This window comes from Leishmania donovani, chromosome 27 (genome assembly GCF_000227135.1).
Source record: "Leishmania donovani BPK282A1 complete genome, chromosome 27".
Lineage (NCBI taxonomy): Eukaryota > Euglenozoa > Kinetoplastea > Trypanosomatida > Trypanosomatidae > Leishmania > Leishmania donovani.
The window spans coordinates 656173-670413 of record NC_018254.1 but is presented as its reverse complement, the minus strand read 5'-3'; the positions used below and the strand labels follow the sequence as shown (position 1 = coordinate 670413).

General features: G+C 61.5%; 1 protein-coding gene across 1 annotated transcript; it reads left to right on the top strand.

Annotated features, from left to right (window-relative positions):
* Positions 1 to 672: 672 nt before the first annotated feature.
* Positions 673 to 14040, top strand: LDBPK_271650 (dynein heavy chain, putative; the record flags this gene model as incomplete). Its single annotated transcript, XM_003861968.1, has 1 exon — positions 673 to 14040. The coding sequence occupies one exon, from the start codon at positions 673 to 675 to the stop codon at positions 14038 to 14040; it is 13368 nt and encodes a 4455-aa protein (XP_003862016.1).
* Positions 14041 to 14241: the final 201 nt, after the last annotated feature.

Sequence of the window (14241 nt, the reverse complement as noted above, 5' to 3'; positions counted from 1 at the left end):
TCTTCACTCCTTAGATGTGCGTCTCCCTCCCTCCCTCCCTTTCCTCATTCCTGCGGCTCCCGCCATCGCCTTTGCTCTCTCCGGGACAAATACATATACATATATATATGCATATATATGTTGGCCTGCACTCCATCTGAGTGCACGCGTGGCGGCGCATCCACACATTCACAACGCCATCTCCTAGCCCTCCCTCTCTTTTTTTTTTCATTTTGGCTTCACCACGCTGCCGTTACACACGGCCCTCAAGTGGTCGCTTGTGTGTGTGTGTGTGCGTGCGTGTATCCTCCTGCGTCCCTTCGGCAAACTCCTACGCACTCTCTGTGATCTCTATAAAGGAATTTTTTTTCTGTATCCGTTCCGCCGCCATTTGCCTTCTCTTCCTTTCCTCTCTTACCTCACAGACACCGTTGACTGTGCGCCGGGGGCGTGAAGAGAGGGCAAGGTGGGAGGGGGACAGAAATCAGGGGGCAGAGACGATATGCACGCGCGTGTGTGTGTGCCGCCCTCTCGTGTCTGCGTTTTCCTTCCTCACTTGTGGTTTTCGTTTTCGCTTGAACGCTTATTTTTTGTTATTGAGTTTTTCTCCCGTTTGAGACGGCGGGTAGTCTTGCGAGAGGATACACACAGTCACGCGGACGAAAACACTCCGGCGGGCCTCTGGACACGCACATGTCGGGCCTTGTGTCGGTAGAGTCGCAGCTGGTCAGCACCGCGCAGCGCCACTTCCACATCCGTTGTGGCCATGTACAGTCTCGGCGCGGTGACGGCTGGCTGCTGATCTCTTTTGCGCCTCTTGGGCCCGATGCCAGGCTAGAGCTGGAGGTACAGGCACTGTGCAGCGCGCTTGTGCGCGATGTTACTGGCGGCCGCGGTGCCTCAGTGCGGCTCACCGGCGAGGATGAAGAGACGCAGTTTGGGAAGTTGGCGGACAAGAGCGTCTCCTTCGCAAAGCTGCTGCGCCAGTCGGGTGTGTCGCTGGGCGTAGGGAGTGATCCGGGCAAGGATGACGACAACAGCGCGAGTGTGGATGCACTTCCAAACGCTCCTGGTGTGGCGGAGATGGTGGAGATGCTCTACCACGATGTCGTGGCAGAGTCTAAGCAGGGCGCACGCGCCATTGTGCAGTTTCCGTCCCTTCTGTGTCCTCAGGGGGCCCGCTGCGACGTTGCGCTGCAAGGCGCGATCTGTGTGAAAGCGTTTTCGCGGACTGCCTCGCCCCTTGTGGCGGAGGTGGAAACTGCCACTCCGACGGCCGCGGTGACCGGTAACGCTGACGACGATGACACGGACGACGAAGCGGAGACGCTTGGCGATACGGCTGACGGTGGTGCGCAGGCGCCCCACCGCTCTCACGCTTCGGAATTGGAGGATAAGGCGACCGTCGTAGAGCCGAAGTCCACTGTGAATGGTAAGGCTTTCCGCAGCCGGGATGACTCGATGCTGCGAAACTCGTACAGCTCGCTGAAGCTGCCAGAAGGGGAGCTGGCGAAGGTGTGGATTGACACCCGTGTGTGGGCACAGGCACTCGCGTCGAATGCCGGCACCTCTGTCGAGGCCGAGCTACCAGCCGCGTGGCGTTCTAGGACATTCAACCTTGCTGAGGCTCCCGAGGCGCTGCGCATGGTACACCGTACGCTGGCCCATTACTGGAACGAAAACCGCGCCGCGAACAGAGACCGCGTCAAGGTCACGACGTTGTCACTGCTGAGCATCGTCTCAGGTGACTTGAGGGAGTACCTGCGTGGCCAGGTGGAGCTGTACGGCCCTGACTGGCGAGCACCATGGCGGATGCCTGTCGAGGAGCTGAGCTGCGCCGTTGACCTGTGCAAGCAGTGGAGCAGGACTGTAGCGCGGTTGGTGCGGCAGGACTGGGTCGGCTGGGAGGGCCACATGTTCTACGACGAGAGCTTCGACGCCTTCGCGCAGCGCCTGCACACAGTGCTGCGGATTCGTGAGACGCTTGCGAGCATGCAAGAACTGGGCGAGGCGATTCCGTCCACTCTGCATCCAGAGCACATCTTCGCGGAGGTGAATGCTGTCGACATGCGCGGTGTGTCGACCACAGCGTGGGAGTCACGGGTTGCGCAGTTTGAGAAGGAGTTCTCTTTCGCCGAGCCCGCCCTGCGGAACCGCGTGAAGCAACTCTTTCAATCTCCAGCTTCGGACGCGCAGCTGCGTCTTCTACGGAAGCACTGCGCGCTGTTGCGCCCCTGCGAGGTGCGCAGTGCTGTGACTCGCGAGATGGACGGCGTCGCCGCGTACCTTGTCGAGCAGCTGAATCGCATTTACGCGCGGTTTGAGAACAACGGCCGACGCGCGACGACGCCGCTGCAGAAGCTGCGTGCGGCGAAAGGGTGCGCGGCAGAGTGCGTGATGGTGCCCGAGGAGGCGGCCAAGGTGTTTGGCGCCACGGATGCGCTCACGGAGAAGGTGACGGCCCACGCGCGCGAGCTGATTCTCAAGGCAGCTCAGGAGGAGGCGGTCATCATGAAGGACTGGTGTGCATCGGTGGAATCGACTGCAAAGAAGATGCTCGAGCTTCAAGACGCTGTTGTGGTGGCCAAAGCTGAGGATGCACAGCTGCAGCAGCAACGACCGTACCTGCTGACGTGCACAGTGCACTTGTCACTGCGCAAGTTCGTGCAGGAGGTGCGCAACGTGCGGGCGTGGCTGAACGATATCGAGGTGCGACAGGGCCAGGAACGGCGCCGTGGCGGCACTGTGGATCGCGGAAACAGCACGGCGCAAGATGAGTCGGCGACGGCGTCGCAGCTCTGGCGGCTGAGCAGCAGCACCGAGAGCGCGATTTGCGCCTGTGAGCACCTCTGTGCCGCAGCGCTGCGTACACAGCAGTGCGTCGCCAACCACAACACCGTGATTGCGCAGATTCTCCCGTGCACGCGCCGGATGCTTCTCCCTGCTATCGAAAAGAGCATGTCACAGGTGCTGTACGACGACACCGCCACGAGAGCTGTGGCCGTTGCAAATTACCAAGAGCTTGAAGGCGCCAACCTTCGTTTCCAGAACACAATCGAGGCCCTCAGCAACGCCAACCGCCAGGTCCGCCGCTTTCACGAGGAGTTCGGCCAGCACGTGATTGCCCTCATGGGCGTCGACCTCACTTCGCACATGGAGCAGTGGCGCATCACCGTCGACGACCTGCGCAGCAGGATGGAGGACTTCCTCGCGAGGCAGCACTTGTCAGACCACGAGGACTGGCGCCGGCATTGGGATGGGCAGATCTACAAGGCCCTCGAGTACCAGTATCGCCGCGGCTTGGAGAGGTTGCACGAGGAGATGACGGAGTTCAAGGTGGAGTTGGTACTGAGGCAGGGCGTTGTACACTTCAAGCCCAGCTTGGAGGCCATCCGCGAGGCCTACTACGTCAAACTGCGCGAGTTTGTCAGCGTACCGCTGCGCTTCCGCGGCTTGCAGCCTAAGCGGCAGGACGCGAGCACGCCGTATGAGATGTACCCCTTGATGCCACTCACCAACAACGACCGCATCCTCACAGTGCACACGAAAGCTATGGAGCTCTTCGCGAAGCTCAACCGCGTCCGCAAAGCATTTCGCTCGCACATCGTCGTTGGTCTGTGCGGCATCAACGGCTCGCCTCACCTGGACTCGATTGCGGATGCGTGGATGGAGAAGGTGGCCGGGAAGATCAGCCAGGGCTTTCGTACTGTGGAGGACCACCGGGAGAAGATAGGCAAGATCGAGGACGTCATGAGGATTGACTGTTTTGCCATCAGCACCGTTCCGGTGCGCGCGAGCATCGAGGAGCATCTGCATCGCCTGGAGGAGGCCCTCCTGAACGGAATACGCCGCCACATCCAGACCTCGCTGAATGATATCGACGAGTTTGTGCTGGGCGTGTCGAACATTGTGGAGCGGCAACCAACAACCATGGACGAGGTCGGAGAGTCCAATAAGCGCTACAAGGAGTCGTTGGAGCAAGTCAGCATCTACGAGAAGAAGCTGGAGGAGGTGCTGGAGCAGAACAAGGAGCTGCGCAACCATGTCGGCACCTCCATCGACATAGGCGCCACCCGCACCCGCTGGGACCATATGAAGGACGCGATGGCGTCTCACACTAAGGTGATGGAGGCTGCGGTATCGAAGATGCGCGTCTCCCTCAACGGCCTCATCCAGCGCTTCCTGAAGGATGAGCAGCGTTTCGCTGACGGGTGGAAGCGGCAGAAGACGCAGCTGATGCAGGCCTTCCTGGGCAAGGAAGCCAAGACCATTCGCAAAGTGCTGCTGTCCCTCAAGGATCAGCTGCATGACCTGGCTGACCTCGAGCTCCAGGCTAAGGAGCTGGAGTCCAAGTGCGAGTTCTTTGGGCAGGTGAAGCCGGTCTTTGGAGTGCTGCGAGACACCAAGAAGGACGTGCAGGCGACGAGTGCCATGTGGTCGCTCTACGACGCCTTCGAGGAGGAGCTCGAGAAGCTGCGCGCCGAGGACTGGCTCACGTTCCGCGCGCATACGTTTCAGTTCGAGGACTTCTGCAAGGAGTGGCGAACGACGCTCAACGAGAAAATGAAGGAGAGCCACAGCGCCGCCGTGGAGGACGTGGCCGGGGAGGGCAAGAGGAGGAAGTCGAACAAGGACAGCGGCGACACTGCGAATAAAGCTAACAGCGCCCACAACCCCATCGCGGTCTATCTGCTGAACATGATCACGGACTGGGCGAATGTGATGCCGCTGCTGAAGTTTGTTCGCGGCGAGGGCTGGATGACGGAGCACTGGAACGAAATGTTTCGGCTCCTCAACATACCCAAGGAGACGACCAGCACAAGCCTTACGTTCGGCTTGATTCTCGACCACTACTCGGAGCTGCTGGCAAAGGAGGGAGAGCTGAAGCACCTGCACGCCCGCGCACACGGCGAGATCCAGCTGCGGGAGGCGTTGCAGGACATGCGCAAGTGGGCGCTCGAGGCTGTTTTCAACCTCACGGCACCGACGGAGAGCGCCAGCAAGGTGCGCCTCATTACGGACTGGAAGGAGATTATGACGCAGGTCAGCGACAACCAGGCCCTCGTGAACTCGCTCAAAGACAGCCCGTTCTTTGTGCACTTCGCCGACGAGGCGTCTGGTTGGGAATCGAAACTCGTTTCCCTCTCGCAGAGCCTCACGTTGCTGAACAGCATTCAGCGTCGGTGGGCGTATCTGGAGCCCATCTTTGCCCGCGGCGCGTTGCCGCACGAGCAGGCCCGCTTCAAACGCGTGGACAAGGAGTTTGTTGGCATCTTGCGCGAGGTCGAGGCGGACCCGCGTGTGATGTCTTTGGTAAACCAGACGGACGTGCATGAGAAGCTGAAGGGCATCCTCGAGCAGACGGAGCGGTGCCAAAAGTCACTCATAGAGTTCCTGGAGGCGAAGCGTGGCAAGCTGCCGCGCTTCTACTTCATCAGCGACGAGGACCTTCTCGAGATGCTCGGCCACAGCCAAAACCCGTCTGTGATCCAGGTACATCTCAAGAAACTCTTTATGGGCATCCACGCCGTCACATTCAGCAGCGACAACACCAGCATCACGCACATGATTAGCGCCGACGGAGAGGAGGTGGCGCTGCGCAGGCCGGTGGCGGTTACTGGCAGTGACGTGGAAGACTGGCTTCTGGCACTAGATGCGAGCATGCAGGACACACTGCACGAGCTGCTCATCAGCTGCGTCAAGCAGCCAGACGCGACCACAAAGGACAGTGTCCTCGCCTATCCGTCGCAAATCCTTCAGGTAGCGCAGGGCGTGCACTTCGCTAGGGAAGCCGAGGAGGCGATCGTTGCGCAGTCGCTCAACGGGTTGCTCGCGTCGCTCCGTCGGCGGCTCGACCGACTCGTCGCCATGACGCCAGAGCTGAACGCGCTGCACGTGCTGAAAGTGAAGGCGCTTATCCTCGACACGATTCACAACATTGAGGTTGTCGAGCTCCTCATGAAGCGCAACGTCCGCCGCGTGGACGAGTGGTGGTGGACGAAGCAGTTGCGGTACCGCATGTCTACGGATGGCACGCACCGCTGCACCGTCCACATGGCCGACACGCAGTTCGACTACGCGTACGAGTACCAAGGCAACGCGGCGAAGCTGGTGTACACGCCGCTGACAGACCGCTGCTACCTCGTCCTCACCAAGGGGATGGACCTCGGCTACGGCGGCAACCCCTACGGGCCCGCGGGCACCGGCAAGACAGAGTCGGTGAAGGCACTCGGCTCGGCGATGGGCCGCCAGGTGCTTGTCTTCAACTGCGACGAGGGCATCGACTTCAAAGCGATGGGGCGCATCCTTGTCGGCATTGTCAAGTGCGGTGCGTGGGGCTGCTTCGACGAGTTTAACCGCCTCAAAATCGATCAGCTTTCCGCCATCTCACAGATGATCCAGGTCATTCAGCAGGCCCTCAAGAACAAGGAGCCGAGCTGCGTGCTGCTGAACAGTGAAATCACGGTGAACACCAACGCTGGCATCTTCGTGACGTTGAACCCTGTTGGAAAGGGCTATGGCGGTCGTACGCAACTGCCGGACAACCTAAAGCAGCTCTTCCGCGAGGTGGCGATGAGTGTGCCCGACAACGAGCTCATCACATCGACGGTGCTCTTCTCTGAGGGGTTTACGCATGCGCGGGCGCTGGCCAAGAGCATTGTCGCGCTCTACCGCCTCTCTGGGCAGCTCATGAGTCGACAGCAGCACTACGACTGGGGCCTGCGCCCGCTGAAGGCAGTGCTGCGACTGGGCGGTACGCTGCTGCAGCGCTGGAGGAAGGAAAACGCCGGCGCCGCAGCAACTCAGACGATTGAGGAGGAGTTCATCTTGCAGTCTCTGAACATCAACACCATCAGCAAACTCACCTTCGACGACGCGCGAGTCTTTCAAGGACTGCTGCGCGACATCTTTCCTGGCGTGGAGTCGCGGGACGTCACTTACAAGGAGCTGGAGGCGGCAGTGGCGAGCGCCGTCAAAGCACTGGGCTTGCAGCCGATTCCCGCACAGCAGAAGAAAGTGCTTCAGCTGTACGAGGCGCTGCAGCAGCGCACGGGTGTGGTGCTGGTGGGCCCCAGCGGCAGCGGCAAGAGTACCCTGCTGAACATCCTTCGCAAGGCCCTGCAGACGATGCAGATTGAGGTGCCCATGCACGTCATGAACCCCAAGGCGATGACGCGGCGTCGTTTGCTCGGCTACATGGACGCTGACACACGGGAGTGGTACGACGGTGTCCTGACGGCGGCGGCGCGCGACGTTGTGAAGCAGCCGAAGGAGGCGCGACCGTGGGTGCTGTGCGATGGCGACATTGACCCGGAGTGGATCGAGTCTCTCAACTCGGTGCTGGATGATAACAGGCTGCTGACGATGCCGAACGGCGTGCGTATTCAGTTTGGCACCAATGTGAACTTTATCTTCGAGACGCACAGCCTCGAGTATGCGTCGCCAGCGACGGTGTCGCGCATGGGTGTGCTCTTCTTCTCCGAAAAGGATGTGCAGCTGGAGGCGGTGGTGGAGGCCGGCATGGCGTTCAAGTCACTGCATGCAAAGAATGTGGTGCAGCCACTCATCCTCAAGTATGTCTTCGCCGCTGTCGACGAGGCACAGCGACTGAACGACTTCTCTGTTGCCACGACGCGCATGGGTCTGCTGCAGACGTGTCTGCTGCACGTGATGCTAACCAAGAATGCGCAGGACTTCGCTTACTCGCTGGTACGCGGCCTGTGCGGATGCCTGAATGCCGGCAGCGCGGCGAAGCTGGCGGGCTGGATCTACACCACAATGGGGCAGAAGCCGTGCTCCGACAGTCGCCCGTTCGACACCTACTGGGACGACACGCTCCAGCGCGCTGTAGAGTTTACGGCAGACCTCTCGACCCCGGTGACCCCAGCCGAGCTGCTGGCGGGCCGCCCACCGGTGGTGCAGACGGTGGAGGTGAAGCGACTCGTCTCCACGCTGCAGCCGCTCTTGGATGATGGCAGCTGCAAACCGTTTTTCGTTGTCGGGCCGGAGGGGTGCGGGAAGGGCGCCTTGCTCGACTACGTCTTCTCCACCCGGCCAACATTGCGCACGACGACGATCAACTGCAGCGCGCAGACGGGCTCCACGCACGTGATTCAGAAGATCGAGCAGGCGTGCGTCTTGGCAAACACAAATGCCGGGCCCATGTACCGTCCGCGCGAAGGGGAGCGGCTCGTCATCCTTCTCAAGAGCGTGAATCTGCCGAAGGCGGACAGGTACGGCACCGTGGAGCTGCACTCCTTTCTGCAGCAGCTTATCCTGTACAACGGCTTCTACAACCAGGACCTCGAGTGGGTGGGGGTTGAACGCGTGCAGATCGTCGCGAGCATGAACCCTACTCCATCGGCCGGCCGCTACCCGGTCACACCGCGGCTACTGGCGCTCGCCAGCATCGTGACCGTATCCTACCCGTCCAAGACGAGTCTTGTGCAGGTGTACGCCACGTACTGGGCGAGTCTGTTGCAGCAGACGAACATTGGCCAAGGCAAAGACTACGAAAAGGGCACGCAGCTCGCGCATTTCATGCTGCAGGTATACGACAAGGTGCGTCGCCAGTTTGAGGGTGAGGAGTACGCGCACTTCTCCTTCAGCCCTCGCCACCTTACCAAGTGGGTCACCAACGTACTCCTCTACCACATCGACACCCGCACCACGCTGCCGGCGGTGCTCGCCTATGAGGCCAGCCGCATCTTTACCGACTGCCTCCCGAGCGCCGAAGACCGTAGGCAAGCGCTGCGGACCTTCTCGGAGCAGCTCGCCACGATCGGCTACGCGATGCCGGCAAAGGAGGATCGCTTCACCACGATGTTCGTGACTTGGTTTGACCCGGAGAACGGTGCCGCCGCCGTTGCCGCGACTGGCGATGGCGCGAGAGGCAACAGAAGTGACGGCGGTGAAGAGGCTGGCGGAGCTTCCGCGGCGGCGGCGACGAGCCACCGTGCGGTGCTTAAGCTGGTGCAGAAGAGGTACGACGATGTGCGGAGCGAGGCGGAGCGCGGACTGCTGCAGTACAGCCGCGAGTTCAAGGAGCTCCACGTCCCTCTCATCCCGGAAATTTTGTGCTGGGTGACCTACGTCGACCGAGTGCTGGCTCGCCCGGGCGGCCACCTCATCTTGGTTGGCAGCACCGGTGTCGGGCGGCGCAACGCCGTGCTTCTCGCTGCGCACCAGCAACGGCGCGAGGTGGTATCGTTCAACATGACGCACGACTACAACCTCAAGCAGTTCCGGCTTGACCTCCGCGGCTTCATCCAGCGCGCCACGGTGCAGAATATGCCGCTGGTCCTCCTCATCGAGGATCACAACATTGTCGACGCGGCTTTTCTGGAGTACGTGAATAGCCTGCTAAGCAGCGGCGAGGTGCCAGGGCTGTTCTCACAGGAGGAAATGGAGACGATGTTCTCATCAATGCGTGACGAAGCGGCCAGCGATGGTCACATGGGGGCGATCTACGCCTACTTTGTGGAGCGGCTGCAGCGCAACCTGCGCATTGCCCTCATCATGGACCACCGTCACGAGCTCTTCATGATTCGCCTGCATTCCAACCCAGCCCTCATGAGCAAGTGTGAGCTACTGTGGATGGGGACGTGGAGTGGCGACATGACCAAGACAATCTGCAAGATGTACCTGGCGGACGAAATCGCCGCGCTCGAATCAAACCCGACGAACAAAGGCTTCCACGTGCACCGCGAGGTCAACGCCATTCACGAAGGCATGGGCGTCCGCTCCACTCCGCATGATGTGCAGGTGCTGCTCAGCACATTCCGCGCCATCCTAGCCAGGAAGAGCAGCTCCAGCAAGGATAAGATGGAGCGGTTGGAGGCGGGTTTAGTGAAGCTGAAGGAGGCCGAGGAGAGTGTGGAAAAGGTAAAGAAGGACGTCGCGGAGAAGAAGAAGGATGTTGAGAGGATGCAGAAGGCGGCGGACAAGGCGCTGAACGAGATCCAGTCCAGCATGGAGGAGTCCCAGGAGCAGCGTGACGAGGCGGCAACCCTACAGGAGCATCTCAAGGAAGAGCAGACGCTCATTGCGAAGAGCCGCGGACAGGTGGAGGAGGAGCTTGGGAGTATTAAGCCAATGATGGAAGCCGCGCGTGACGCCATCAGCACCATCCGCAGCGAGCAGCTCAACGAGATCCGCTCCTTGCTATCCCCGCCGGAGGCGATCCGCGTCGTTCTCGAGGGCGTCCTAGCGTTGCTCGGTGTGAACGACGTCTCGTGGCAGTCGATGCGACAGTTCCTCGGTGAGCGTGGTGCGAAGCAGCGTATTCTCGACTTCGAGGTCAAGAACATGACCCCCGACATCCGCCGCCGCGTCGAGAAGCTGCTGCGCGACCGCGCCTCCTTCTTCAAGGCCGAAACCATTCAGCGCGCCTCGGTGGCGGCGGCGCCGATGGCGGAGTGGGTCAAGGCGATGGTGGAGTACTCAGCCATCATGGAGCGCATCTCACCTCTGACGCAGCAGCTGGAGCAGCTCGAGACGAACCAGAAAGACGGCGCCGCCAAGCTCGAGCATCTGCAGAAGAGGCTGAAGAAAATCGATACCAAAGTTAAGGAGCTGCGCGAGGGCTTCTCTGAGAAGTGTAAGGAGGCAGAGCGGCTCAGAGGTAAGCTGCAGGCCGCCGAGGAGGAACTGAAGAAGGCGAAGGACCTACTGGACAAGCTGAATGGCGAGAAGGGTCGATGGGCCACCGAGGCGGCCGCGATCCGGGAGGCGAACAACACGATGCCGAAGCGTGCCCTCGTCGCCGCCGCGTTCCTGACTTACCTTGGCCAAGAGACGGAGGGCGGCCGGCGCCGCTTTCTGAAGATGTGGTGCGACCGGCTGGGCTTTCCAGATGTTGTCGAGGTGACGCACTTCCTTCGAACCGAAGGAGACCTCCTCCAGTACAAGTCCGAGGGTCTGTCGGCGGATGGACTCAGCCTGGAGAACGCGGTGGTCATGCTGGACACGGAGCAGACGCCGCTCGTCGTCGACCCAGCGAATAAGGCGGTTGAGTGGATGCGAGAGCACCTGAAGAGGGCGAACACCGTTGTCGAGACGATTTCACTGCACGACGAGCGCTTCACACACACGCTCGAGCTTGCCATCCGCTTCGGGAAGACGTTGATCGTCACGGAGGTGGCCGACATCGCGCCTCTGCTGTACACCATCCTGCGCCGCGACCTCGTGCCTGCTGGCGCGAAGCGAGTGGTGCAGGTGGGCAACAAAACAGTGGAGTGGCATGACAACTTCCGAATCATGCTCTTCTCGCGGCAGTCGGAGCTGCGACTGTCCCCCAGTGCCGCGGCTCTGGTGACGGAGGTGAACTTCTCCGTGACGAGCCTCGGCCTCGAAGACCAGCTTCTTGGCGTCACGCTGCAACAGGAGCGACCGGAGCTGGAGAAGCAGAAGGTGGAGCTGCTCAAAGATGAGGAGAGTTTGCAGCTGCAGCTCAACAAGCTGGAGGAGCGTCTTCTCAGCGACCTCGCGGAGTCGCAGGGCGGCTTGCTCGAGAACACGAAGCTCATCAAGTCCCTCAACGAAGTCAAGGTGCAAGCCTACAACATCCAGCAGTCCCTCGCGCGCTCGCACGAGCTGCAGGTGGAGCTGGATGAGAAGCGCGAGGTGTACCGCCCCTTCGCGCACCATGGAGCTCTTCTCTTCTTCATCGTTCGCGACATGGAAACGCTCAATCACATGTACCAGTACGGTATCAGCGACTACATCGCCCTCTTCACGCAGACGCTCAAGACCTACCAGGGCGACGACGAGGCGGGGGCGAAGGTGCAGGCTCTGATCGCGAGCTTCACGAAGACCTGCTTCCACAGCGTGGCGCGTGGACTGCTCAAGAAGGACCGCATCGCCTTCGGGCTCCACGTCCTGCACGGTCTGTGGCCAGCCGAGTATCCGCAGGATCTGTGGGGCGCTCTGGTGGGGACCATCACTAACGTGAAAGCGATCGAGGACTCGCAGTTGCCGAAGTGGGCGCCGCCGTCCAGCAGGATCAAGTACGCCAGCATCGTCTCCAGCGCGGCCGGGCAGGCTCTGGCGGAGAAGTGGCACGGGGGCGACCCGAGTCGGTGGGCCGCCGTCATGAACCACGCCACACCGGAGAGCGAGTTGGGGCCACGTGCCGCGGGCAGCAGCACGGACGCGAGCGCGGCCATCTCAGACATGGAGAGGCTGCTGTGGATCAACACGTTTCGTCCGGACCGCGCGCCCGCCACCTCGCTGCAGATCATCCTGCGCAAGCTGGAGCTGGCGTCGCTAGCCCCCGTTATGTCCCTCGAGAATACGATCCTCAGTAACGGCGCCACCGCCCCGATTCTGCTGATCACCTCGAGTGGCGCCGATCCGAGCATGGAGATACAGGATGTGGCGACGCACCTCGTGGGCAAGGAGCGCTTTGTGCAGCTTGCGCTTGGTGGTGGCCTGACAGACAACGCGCTGCAGCAGGTGCGGCGCTGCGCCGTGCAGGGCGACTGGCTGCTGCTCAAGAACCTCCACCTCGTTCTGGACTGGGCCTCCGTGCTGGAGAACGAGCTGTGCTCGATGCCCCCGCCGAACACGAGCTTCCGCCTCCTCCTCACCACCGAGCCGCACGACCTCTTTCCCAGCGTGCTGTTGCGCATGTCGAACAAGGTCACTGTGGAGGCGCCGCCAGGGGTGAAGCAGAACCTGCTGCGCACCTACAGCCTCTGGGACAGCGCGTTTCTCGCGGCACAGTCGCACGCCGGCGCGCGGCTTCTCTTTGGACTTGCCTGGTTCCACGCGGTGGTGCAGGAGCGCCGGACATATGTGCCGCAGGGCTGGTCCAAGTGCTATGAGTTCTCGCCGGCTGACCTAAAGGCAGCGACAAATGTGCTGACAAGCTTGGCAACGAAGTCGCAGCTGGACTGGGTGACGCTTACTGGCTTTCTGGAAACCTGCCTCTACGGCGGCCGCCTCGAGAACGCGGCGGATGAGAAGGTGCTGCAGCTCCTCATCCAGACGTACTTCAACGAGGGCGTGCTGCTCAAGGAGAAGTCGCCACTGTTTTCCGGCGTGACGGCCGCGCACGCAGGCGACCACGATAAGATGGTGGCAGTGCTGCAGGCGAACATGCCCGACGTCGACCCGCCGGCGCTGCTCTGCATGTGCGACAACGCGGACCGCACCGTGCAGGAGGACGCGGCACACGCCACGCGCGAGTCACTCCGTGAGCTGTGCAAGAAGGAAAGCACGGCGCTGACGAGCGGCGAGAAGTGGCGAGAGCGGCTGAGACAAGTGATGGAGGTGTGGAAGGGCAGTGGCATTGCGGCGAATGGCGTTCCGCAGACGGTGTCGAGCCACACTCGTGACCCAGAGCCGATGGAGGTCTTCTTCATCAGCGAGGTGAACTTGCTCACCGCCCTCATCAAGGATCTGTCAGCCTTCTTTGATACGTTGCACGGCGTGGCGGAGGGAACCATCATCCCTGACGCGGAGGTGCGCGCTGAGGCGACCGAGCTGATGAGCGGTCGTATGCCGAGCCGCTGGCTGGACCGCATGGACGGTCCACAGGAGGCAAAGGTGTGGCTCGCGCTGCTGTGGCGCAAGTACAACACGACACGCGACCTCGCGAGGGCGCCGTTCAGCACGACGGCGGCGTACGACCTCTCGTCGCTACTGCGGCCGCAGACCTTTTTCAACGCCCTGCGGCAGCACACGGCGCGCGTGACAAAGGCGCCCCTCACGGACCTTGTCTTGCTAGCCGCAGTGGACAATGTGGCGCACGGGAGCGTCATCGTCAAGGTGGCGGCGAAGAGTCTGGTGATGCAGGGAGCGGCGCTCACGGGCGACGGCCGCCTCGCGGCTGTGCAGGCTAACTCGCCGTCCTCCGTGCAGCTCTGTGTAGACATCGCCGTCAGCTGGGTGCCAGCGGTGAAGGTGAAGCACTCCAGTGAAAGCGTTCTCATTCCAGTCTACGCGGACGCAGAGCGCCACACAAGGATCTTCCCGCTGCGTGTGAAGTGCGCCGGCGAGGCGGAGGCGACGAAGGCGGCGCTCAACGGTGTTGCGTGCTACCTGGTGAGCCTGTAGACCTGCGCCTTCATCAATGCCTCGGTGCTTTGGTGCGCGCTTAGCGGCGACAGTGCAGGCGGGTGAGGGGTGTGTGTGGGGGGGCGCAGACCCCTTCGTTTTTTTTTTGTCCTCGCGCCTTCGGTTCACGTCTCCCTTCTCGCGCATGCTTGTCAGGGGACATTGTGAGTGGCGATCACGTGTGTTGCCGCAGCGCCGTGC